This window comes from Adiantum capillus-veneris, chromosome 13 (genome assembly GCF_014529385.1).
Source record: "Adiantum capillus-veneris isolate H3 chromosome 13, ASM1452938v2, whole genome shotgun sequence".
NCBI lineage: Eukaryota > Viridiplantae > Streptophyta > Polypodiopsida > Polypodiales > Pteridaceae > Adiantum > Adiantum capillus-veneris.
This window is the reverse complement of record NC_140943.1, coordinates 157212681-157223601: the sequence shown is the minus strand read 5'-3', so window position 1 is coordinate 157223601 and position 10921 is coordinate 157212681. Positions and strand designations below refer to the sequence as shown.

Sequence of the window (10921 nt, the reverse complement as noted above, 5' to 3'; positions counted from 1 at the left end):
CAAGCCATGGTACTTGAAAATTTGTGAAATGAAGAGGGTTGCCATTTGATGGGCTTTGATAGTCTTTTTGACAGGTATAAAATGAGCTTGTTTACTGAACCTGTCTACTATCGTCCATATTCCTGTATTCCCATGGATAGACTTAGGCAATCCAAAGATAAAATCCATGGATATGCTCTCCCACGGTGAATTAGGGATTGGCAAGGGTTGAAGCAATCCAAGTTGCTTCCCTCTATCAAATTTTGTCTTTTGACATACCACACATTTGGAAACATACTCGTGTATGTTCACTTTCATGGTAGGCCAATAGAAATATGTTTCAATTCCCTTTAGGGTAGACTGAATCCCTCTATGCCCTGCATATGGGGGAGCATGAGATTCATACATTACTTTCTCACGTAGTGAGTTAGTAACGCATAGTCTATTGCCATAGAGAAGATAACCATCTTGTAAAGTAAATGGTTCTTCTTTCTTCCCTAATGCAAGGGCTGAAATCACATCTCTAAAATCGGGATCAATAGCATACTCATCTATCATTGAAGATAGATCATTGTGAGTTGCTATGGAAACCGCATTCACTCTCGGTCGTCTTGAGAGTGCATCGGCTACTTGATTATGCTTGCCAGCAATGTGAGCAATATGAAAATGAAATTGCGAAAGAAAATTTGCCCACCTCATTTGTTTGTCGGAGAGCTTGGTCTGCGTCATGAAGTACTTAAGACTTTGGTGATCCGTTCGCAGAATGAAAGGAGTCCCCAATAAATAGTGCTTCCATGAGTCTAAGGCATGTAGAACTGCAAGGAGTTCTTTTTCGTATATGCCTAGAGCTTGCTCAACAGGGTCGAGCCTTCGACTCTCATAGCCTATGGCGTGCCCTTCTTGGAGCAGAACAGCCCCAAGGCAATCACCACAAGCATCACATTGGACCTCAAATGGTTTTGAGAGATCCGGTAGTGTAAGCACAGGTTGAGAGATAAGCTTTTCTTTAAGCTTTTCGAAAGCATTGTTCTCCTTAGCAGACCACGTATACCTAACATTTTTCTTTGTTAGGTCATGTAATGGTCCCGCAATTTGTGAGAACTTTTCTATGAAGCGTCTATAGTATGCACACATACCTATAAAGCTTCTTAGTTCATGAAGATTCCTTGGTTTAGGCCATCCTTTTATTACCTCTAACTTGGATGGATCCATTTGGATTCCATCTTGAGAGATAATGTGACCTAAATATTGAATCTCTTGCAAGAAAAATTCACTTTTCTTTCGATTAACATAAAGTTTATTCTCTCTTAAAACTTGAAATATTACCTGGAGGTGTTGCTTGTGTTCCTCCAATGAATTAGAGTAGATGATAATATCATCAAAGAACACTCCAGTGAAGGTTCGATGAGGCCTGAACAGCTTCTCCATCAAGCGGTTAAATGTGGCTGGTGCATTAGTCAAGCCAAAAGGCATGACAATGTATTCGTAAAGACCAAATGTAGTACGAAATGCGGTCTTTACAATGTCTTGATCAACTATCCTTATTTGATGATAGCCACTTTTTAGGTCAATCCTACTGAAGTAGGTCGATCCTTGTAGCTTATCAAATAGGTCTTCTACCCGTGGAACGGGAAACCTATTTTTGATAGTGATCCTATTTAGTGCTCTATAGTCGACACACATACGATATGTGCCGTCTTTCTTTTGCACTAATAGCACAGGTGAGCAAAATGGAGATGAGCTAGGCCTAACCATGCCCTTCTCAATTAACTCATGCACTTGCCGCATAATCTCCTCTTGTTGAGCTTGAGAAACTCTATAAGGAGGTTTGTTAGGCGGTGAACTTCCTGGAAGAAGAAGTTCAATTGCATGGTCGTCATTACCTCGTTTAGGAGGTAGCTCACAAGGGATGTCGTCAATAAAGACATCTTGAAACCCCTTGAGAAAATTGGATAACTCTAATTCCTTTAGGTTGCTTTTATTTTCTTTTGCTAAAGCATTAGGTTCATTTTGAGAATCTTTAACAAAAATCATGTACACGGAAATAGAGCTCTTTATTGACTTGTTGAAAGCTGGTGTATGTACAATGGGGATGGTGTTACCCATCTCCTTAGCATCTATATACATGTCCTTTTCCCTGAACTTAAAGGAGATTCTCCTTTCAGGAAATTTAATATGGGCAGCCAGACGGTCAAACCATGGTGCCCCTAGGATTACATCCTCATGCTTGAGAGGAGAGATAAAGAACTCCTCTTTGTCCACATAGCTTTGGACATGAAGCCTCAATTTCCCGATTAAGGGAGTGACTGAAGCTTCTTGCCCCTTGAAGGCACTGTCTGCGGGTAGGATATCTCCCATCTCCTAGGATTGTATGCCTAGCTTGGTGGCTAACTCCATAGATATGAAATTGTGAGTAGAACCAGGGTCAAAGAGAATAAAAGCATCATGTTCTCTTACCTTTCCCCAAGCATGGCATAGAGAAGATCCTTTGTGGTGAGTTTGGTGAATCTCCTCCTCTTGGATTTCAACCAAAGAAGCTCTAGGAGGATCTTGGCGGTTGTTCTTTTGGGGACAAGCGCGGTATGCATGCCCTTGTTCGCCGCACTTGAAACACCGGTTATCTTTACGATAACGCTCAAGCTCTTCAGGAGAGAGTTTATTCTTTCCTTTGTAAACTCCCTTCTCTTTAGCTTTGTTGGAATTGCCCTTAGGAGACTTTTGGACATTGTCCTTCCCCTTAGGCTCATTGGAACCCTTGTTTTCCGGGGGCTTATTATTTCTTTTACCCCCCGTTTGGAAATTGATTCGCGAGGCCACCATAGTATGGTGTATTACCGCCGATATGGTACGTGGCCTTTGGGAGTTGACATACTCCGCCATTTCTTCGGTTAAGCCCGCACAAAATTGTTGCTTTTGCTCTCCAAAATCCAACTTTTTGAAGACAGTGGCTTTGAGTTGTAGGTCCCAAAACTTGTCTACATATTTGTGGATGGATTCATTGGGAGAGAGCTTTAAGCTTCGCCATTCGGTGAGTACTTTGTCTTTGGCATCGGTGGCCAAAAACTGCTTCATAATGGAAGCTCTTAAAGCCTTCCATGTTCGTGGAGCTTCACCGTTGGCTCGTAGGCTAGACCACCATTGTCTGGCGGACTTTTGAAAGTGCATAGCTACATGGCGTAGCTTAGAGGACTCCGTGAAGCCCTCATCTCCAAACGCCGCATCGAATTGCTGGATAAAGGCCAAAACTTTGTCTGTAGCACCGAAGGTGCCATCATAGGTAAGGAAAGAGATGCTCTTCCCTCCCTCTTTGAATTTCTTCAGCTTGGACGACCTCTTCCATGCGGCATAGGATTTCCTATGGCCTCTTCTTTTTGATGGTTCAAAAGTTGCACCATCACTTGCTTCAGAAGATGAAGAATTTGAAGAAGGTGGAGAAGAGGGTGACCTCTTTCTCGCCTTTTTCTTGTCTTGATCTTTGTCGTCTTCACCATAGCTTTCATAAGAGGAAGAGGATGAAGAAGATGGAGAAGAGGGTGTCCCTTTCTCGCCTTTTTCTTCTCTTGCTTTTTATCATCCCTCTTTGAATTATGGCGTGGAGAAGAGTGTGATGGTCTTCTCCGCTTTGGTGGTGATGGAGAGCGTTTAGCCCGCCGTCTTCGTGGAGCCATCTCCGCCGAGGTGGCGGGAGACTCGCTTCTTTCTCGTTCCTTCGGTGGAGGCTCTTGAGTTCTCCTTTGGGAAGGAGATGCATCATCAAGAAGTAAGTTCTTGAGCCCTTCATATGGATTCTCTTCTTCTTCCCGAATCGGAGAGAGACCTCTTTTGGTAGTCTCACAAGGAGGCTTCCTAGGTGTTCTCTCGTCATGGTGATGAGCTTGGAGAATTCCGTGAGCACGGAGCTGCCGTTGCACTTCACTTTGGAGAGATGGATTGCCCATGGCTTGTTGAAGCCTAGAAACTAGATAGTTAACAAGCATTGAAGCATCATTAGTAGCTTGCTCATGAGCAAAATCAAAGTTATCAACATTAATTTCACTCTCTTTACTATTGTCAGCCATTCTAACAACTTTTAGGTATAAACTTTTTAGGTGTACTTTGGCACTTCAAGCCCTAGTTGCTACTCCTCTTTACCCCTTTAGAAAAAGCACTCAAGCTACTGTACCCGCGGCTCGAATACCATTAATTGCAAGGAATAGAAGAGAGGGTCTTTCGACACCAAAACAGCACCGGCTCCTGTCAAGCTTCTAATAGCTCAATAGTGGTTAAGCCGTAGGCAAGCCCCGTAGGACTCCACTATTAAGACCATAGCTCTCGACGGTGATGCCCCGTTAACTGCACAAAGGCAGGCGCACTACAAGGCTGAAAAATCCCTATTCTACTTACTCACAGGCAATTAATAATACCAACCATTTGTAGCTAGCTTGAGGACCTCCCTTCTTGAGCAAGAAAAGAGAAACCTTGAGCTCTGATACCAATGTAACATTTAATGGCCTAAGATCTTATGTGTAGCGGAAATTAGCATGAACATAGTGGGCATTTCTTTAGAATAGATTCCTAATGAGAATTACAAGAGTGCTTGGGTGGAGAGAGCAACAAAAAGCATAACACCTAGTTAGATAGCATCGACAATACTTTCAAAAGAGAGAGAAATTAAACTATTGACAACAGTTGAGGACCGGATTTGCATGGAGCCGGTCCCCCCTCCAAAAGGCTTTGTATTATGGTTTCTCCCATCAAGAGAGACATTGTACAATACAATTCTTTGTGTTCCTTCAAGACTAGCTAGTGCAATGAAGATGGAAGCTTCATACACCAAGCAAAACACTTAATCAAACACAACTTGAATTATCCCCGTTCTCAGACCCAAGACCTCACACACCTTCGAAGATGGTGAGAGCTAGCAGGGTATGAGAGTAGATTGAGAAGAAAAATAAGTATCTTACGAGAAAGAAGTACATCTCCTCACATAATCACTCATATTAGCATAGCTTAGCTTAGTAATTAGCTTGGTAGAGAAGATGAGCATGCATTGAAGCTTGGCTCTTGGTTGGATTTGCATCCACATGCCAAGAGAGTGTTGATGTAGGCTTCTATCTCACAAGCTTGGAGTAGGTGATGAGCTCTCCATTAAAGCTTGGGAGGAGATAGAGTATTTTCCCTTCACACATGGTCAAGTGTGAGAGTGTGTGTGTCAATGCCAAGCAAAAATCAGCCCCCCCTCTCTCTTGGGCGAGCCCTAGCTGCTAAATAAGTCTGGGCTTTGCCTCATTGGACCTCCCCAGGTCAAGCCAATAAGAATTAAGCAGCATAAGTGATAGCCTTTAGACATGTGTCCCCCTTTCCCCTTTTGTGAGAGCTTTAGGTAATTAAATAATTAAACTAAACTCTCATTGGACCCCTTTGCCTCCTGGCCAATAGGAATCAGGCAAGCCATGGGGCTCCTGAATGCTCATTGGACCCCTTGGGAGACTGCCCAATAGTCTTCTAGGAGACTTAATTCTCATTGGTTTCTTTTATTAAATGTTTTTAAATTAATTAAACTAGATTTACTCTAGCTTAATTCTCATTGGTCCACTTCAAGGGTCTTCCAATAGGAATTGGGCACACCTTGTGGGCATCTGGCCTAGGGAGCTGACATGTGTCCCTCATTCCCTTTGTGTAAAGGGAGCCTGTGTGTGTGTGTGTGGCTTTCTCTCTCATCCCCTAGCTTTGGGGCTCGCCCCCTCCCATGTAGGGATGTAGAAAGACTTTTTGGGCACACACTAAGCATCCAATTTTCCCTAGGGTTGACCTTTGGACACAACCTTTGAATTTTGGAACCTTAGCATTTTGGAAGTCTTAATGGGCTGAACCTTAGGGTCTTTTTGGCCCATTGTTTCACATGGCTCTTTTGCAGATGGCCCCCCCTTTGGATCCCTATTTTCCCTCCTTTGGATCCCTACTGTGGCCGGTCTGCTAACTTAACCAATATTCTAGCTTTTTCTCCCTTGGCACTTCCCCACATTAAATGATCAGTTTAATATGAGAAAATCATTTAGGAGAATTAGATATTGATTATTATGACATGCTATACTGGTGGCATAAAACCATTTGTATTTTTGACCAATGAGATAGCCACAAGCTCCGGTGCCCTTCATTGGTTCAATGAATCGAAGATGGAAAATGGAGGGACTCGGTTCATGCTCTTCTATAGTCTGAATGCACCTTTAGTTCCATGAAAACCAAATACTTTATTAGAGTCATCTTTTCCATCTATTATCAAATTTGTGTTGGCAATGGGCTGGAAGAGTCCCCAACCACTAAATAGAGAGTCTCAAGGGATACCTTGTGCACATGCAAGCATACATTGGAAACTTTCGAAGAGAGCCCACTAGAGGCATGCAAGGACGTACTCCAGCCGCCATGCCTTTCATTGGTGACACCGCAGTTACCCTGTCCGTCTTTATGTTCACAAACGAGAAGAGATGTTTGCTTTGGCAAGAAGAGGCCTTATTGGTCTACAAGTTTTGGAAAGTGGGCCTGACATGTGCAAAAGTTGATGACTGTGTTGTTAGAAGGTTTGAAAGCACCGATATGTTGATGCATGCGCGTAAGCTGTCGATGAATAGTACAAGTGCATGTGCGCACCATGAGAATATGATTACCCTAAACGGGGTAGTTAGAGGCCTTTCACGCGATGAGTTTCAAAAAGGAATCAGTGGGTTCTTTGTGAAAAACTTGCCCTTCCCACGATGGGTTTGACTATGTAGAGGAGACGTAGGAGGAGAGTGTTCCTTTTCATAAACTTGCAAAATGGCAAAAATTTATGAAAAGGAACGTTTCTTTTAGAAGGGCGACTTTCTCTAAGGAGTATAATCTATTCTATATATTAAGCAGAGAGACATTCAAGGGGCCACGTGGTGCAATTTGCTTCATCCGACAGTGTGTCCGTGCATCTTCGACAACAGTGAGGGGCTATAGACACTGGCCACACTAGTACCTAATTAAAGCAAAGAAACCTGACGTTTTAGTATTGGATAACTTACAAATGGAGGTTCTCTAACTAAAAGGGCATGCGCATGAATGCAACACTATTTCTAAGGGCTCCTTTAACAATAGTTTAGGAATAGTTATGGAACTCACCGTGTGGATGCCCTCTTACTCTCCTTGTAAAGACCCAAAATAGTTATGGAGCTCACCGTGTGGATGCCCTCTTACTCTCCTTGTAAAGACCCAAAATTGTTTTCCATGCGATCTTTTTCTACTCTATCCATCTATATGTTCCTATTGAAAGCTTCCTCACTTTGCTATTTAGGCCTAGTTCACATTGAGCGGCGGAAGCCATTGTATTTTCCTTCCGGCCAATCAGCAAGCGGGCTTTTTGATGCCCCGTTCACAGTGGGCGATGGAAGATGCTGACAAGGCAGCCACGTCAAGGCAGAGAAACTCTTTTTCTCTTCCACCCTGCCCTGTTTCTCTTTCGACCCCCCCTCACCCGTGAGCACTTCCACCCTGACAAGCGTCTCCTGCAGCCTATGAGGACTCGCCATGCAAACAAAGCAGGCCAAGCAGCTACCGCCTTGTGTGAATAACAGGGCAGTGGAAGACGAAGGCTGTGCTCTTTTTCGCCTGGAAGTGCAGAGCAGCCCGTTTTCTTCCACCCTTCCGGTCTGAACCCACCCTTAGACAATTTCTCCCTCTCCCCCTCACCCCAACGCTTCCTGTGCACTACTAGTTCTATACTCTAGTTGATTTGTGTTTTTAGTTTTTGTTTTTTTTTTGTTTAGCACAGAGACATTCTCGATTTCGTGCATCCACTTGGCGCTTTCCTATAGGTGGGCTTGTTCTCCCCTCGCTCTCGTTAACACTGTGCAGTCTTTGGTGGGAGTGCAACTTTCACTGAACCCGAGTTGGAGCAAAAGGAAAACAGGACAAGCATGGGCGTAGAGTTTGAAAGCAATCCTGAAGCCGCGCTGGCAGCCAACTTGGCAAGTTGCGTCACTCTCCATATCGATCTCTCTCTCTCTCTCACACACACACACGCACTCTTTCTCTCTCTTCCCCACACGGCCACAGAAACACGGGGAAGGGGAGGTGCAAGACGGCCTCTTGTGTCTGAACTGCTCATGTACATCCCCTCTGGGTCGCCCCCGCCCTGCTGCCAGTTGCCATGTTCCCCTCCAAGGCCGATCGCATTCTGTCCCGCTATCGACCCATAGCCCCCAAGCTGCCCGCCCCCATCCCCTCGGCGGCCAGCTTGGCGCAGGCCACCACCTGCACAGACCTCTCCTCCACCTGCGCCTCCCTCGACACCTTTGCCTCCTCCTCCGCCAAGATTCGCCGCTCTCGCAAACGCAGTTTCGCTCCTGCTTCTACCCCTGCCACCAAGTGCTCCAAACCCCGCAAATCAGAGCACCCCCCGCCCCAGATTGTCTCCACCCTCAGCAATACCAATGCAGGCTTCAGCACCAGCTCCCTCACACAGGGAAATTCCGACGGTGCTGTCCCTGGTATCGACTTGACCCACACTTCCCCAAGCTATGCTGTTCGTGATAGTGGAACTGGCATCACACAGCACAGGATGATGGATGTGTCGGATAGGCCCCGAGTGCCAATGGGCGATCTCACCATGGTTGCTGCTCCATTCCACCCTCACAATCTTGTTGAACAAGCCAGGATGTTCATGGCGGTAGATGCCTTGAAAGCGCGACAGCCCCCGGCATCCCTGCATCAATTTCATGTGAGAGGCTATCCTGCAGTAGGGATGAATATGGAAAAGGATGTGGCTTTCATGGAAAGAGCTGCTGCTTCCACTGTGCTTCCGGACAAAGGTGCTTGCTCTGATACTGTCTCTTGCAATGCTGTCTGCATGAAAGGGATTGGATATGCAGGAGGTGGATTCACAGAGATGATTAGAGGTATTACCCGTTTGCCCACGGTGGCAGATGTGCAGACTTTGATGCATACAAGGTCTGGTACAACAGGAGCGGTGGCAGTCACCTCTCCTAGGGCATCTTCTCCAACTGCAGAGAGCATTCGCAAGCCTCCCACTCGACAAGAGCTTCATCAAGAGCGGCTAGAGTTGCATTCGGCGGCACCTTGTCATGTGCTTCAGGCTCCACCACGGCCAGCTCCTGATGTGGATGACTGCACTCTTTCTCTTTTACCAAACTTTCCTTCAAAACATCTCCAGCCACAGCTCGCTCTCGGAGCAGTTTCGCATGTTAGCCAGGGTGCACACTCGGCAGTAATGCCAGCAGATCATAAGTGCCGCCCTTATTGTGAAGGGCCTGTGACCCATCTCTCTGTCGGCAGCCGTCCTGACAAAGACTTGGGGCATACTACGGTTGATAGCAGAGGCCTGTGTGGGCTATTCAGTTTTACGAATCAGGTGCAGGAGGAGACAGACATTTCAGAGGCGCTCTCTTTGTCACCACCCTCCCAAAGCACCAATCCTTTGGAATCGCTTGCTAGGCAGACTCTCTCTTCTACCCTTAATCGCGATGGTGCGGTTGTGGACCATATCCACTTGCAGCAAGTATACGGTGGCTCTACAGACCCCATCTTGTTGGTGGATGACAATTGCCAGGCTGTGTGGTTTAATAAGGCCTATGAAAGGGCTTCCAAGTCTGTGTTAGACAGGTTATCGAGCAAGCCGTCTGCAGCAGGGCCATATATTGACCCTCTTGGCCATCCAACGTCCCTTGGAAGCCTTGTGCTGAATCAGGCCAGTAGTAAGCCTGTGAATGCCACATTATGGGGATCCTTGAGGAAGCTGGTAACGCCAGATGTTAATGCTGCTCCAAACTTACTGGGGGGAATGAAGCTCAAGAGAGAGCATGGTGAAGAGATTGATACAGGCAGGTTGTCTGGGAGTGGAGTTGTCAGGGGGCCTCTTGGCACATCTGATGGATGGAGCAACGGTATATCTGCGTGCACAATTGATGATGCAAATGACACACAGGTGCATGCCAGCATGGGCAAGCTAACGACCGTGACCCTTGAGAGCATTACTGAGGTCTACCAGGGGCAAGGTGCCATTGGTGCAGAGTCTGTAGAGATGGCGGAGGCAAGACTAGGGGCGTCTGGTAGTGTACCCGCGTTTATCACTGATTGCACTAGCAGGGTGCGGTGGGTGAATGCAGCCTTCAAGCAGATGCTGGGCCAGCCAGAGCAAGTGAGCAGCAGTAAGGTGATGACGGCTAGGCATTTGGTTGAGATGTCTGTCATGCAGCATGATCCCCCAGAGCTCACTTTTGTGGGTGCCGCAGAGAAGATTCCATGGTCTGCATGCGCTTTTTCAGGCCTCGTAAATCTTGAGTGGATGAAGGCCAGGAAGCGTCGATCCATGACTGTGCCATGTGATGTCTCCCGCCTCGCTCCTGCAGCTACTTGGGTCTGGAAATTTGACCTGGCCCTGAGTCTCAGCCTCAATTTATGCGCATGATACTCATACATGTATGAATGATATGGTCCTTCTGGATCCACAAAAGGATAGGTGCCGAAGAAAGTCTGGATCCCTGGAATGGCATTGCCGAGTCGGCCTTCGAGCTCCCAACGTTTTGTACAATCCCCCTTGACACTTTTTTAGGGCCAAATTCTTTGATTGTATTTGTGTTTAATCAATCCTAACTTCCCTTTGTGCTGCGTTGTCTGTTTCAGTCCTAACTTCCTTTTCTGCTGTTCTGCCTGTTGCACGAGGTAAGGGCTGGTGTTTCGGTCTTACCATGTGACTCCATTTCTGCATCAGTACAATGAGCAGTTCAGCCTTTGTGATGTCAATGTGTGTGTGCTGAACAGAAATAGAGGGTTAGGATTGCTTTCTGTGCCAAAATGTAAATGTCAAGTGCTTCATAGGCGGATGGCTCTCTTGATTGTGCGAGCTTTCCTAGTTGATTGTCCTGGTTCCCTTCTCTCTTTCTCGACAGAAACTAATTTGGCCCCTTATCCTCTGTGTTTGAGA

The 10921-nt window shown here is 46.1% G+C and overlaps 1 protein-coding gene across 1 annotated transcript; it reads left to right on the top strand.

Moving 5' to 3' along the window:
- Window positions 1-8002: 8002 nt before the first annotated feature.
- Window positions 8003-10605, top strand: LOC147445153 (uncharacterized). The gene has a single exon (XM_086527610.1). The coding sequence runs from the start codon at window positions 8129-8131 to the stop codon at window positions 10403-10405; it is 2277 nt and encodes a 758-aa protein (XP_086383736.1). The 5' UTR covers window positions 8003-8128; the 3' UTR covers window positions 10406-10605.
- The last annotated feature ends 316 nt before the right edge of the window (window positions 10606-10921 follow it).

Bases quoted from the DNA above. Each gene is read 5' to 3' on its own strand.
- LOC147445153 (XM_086527610.1), top strand. From the start codon at position 8,129: ATGTTCCCCTCCAAGGCCGATCGCATTCTGTCCCGCTATCGACCCATA.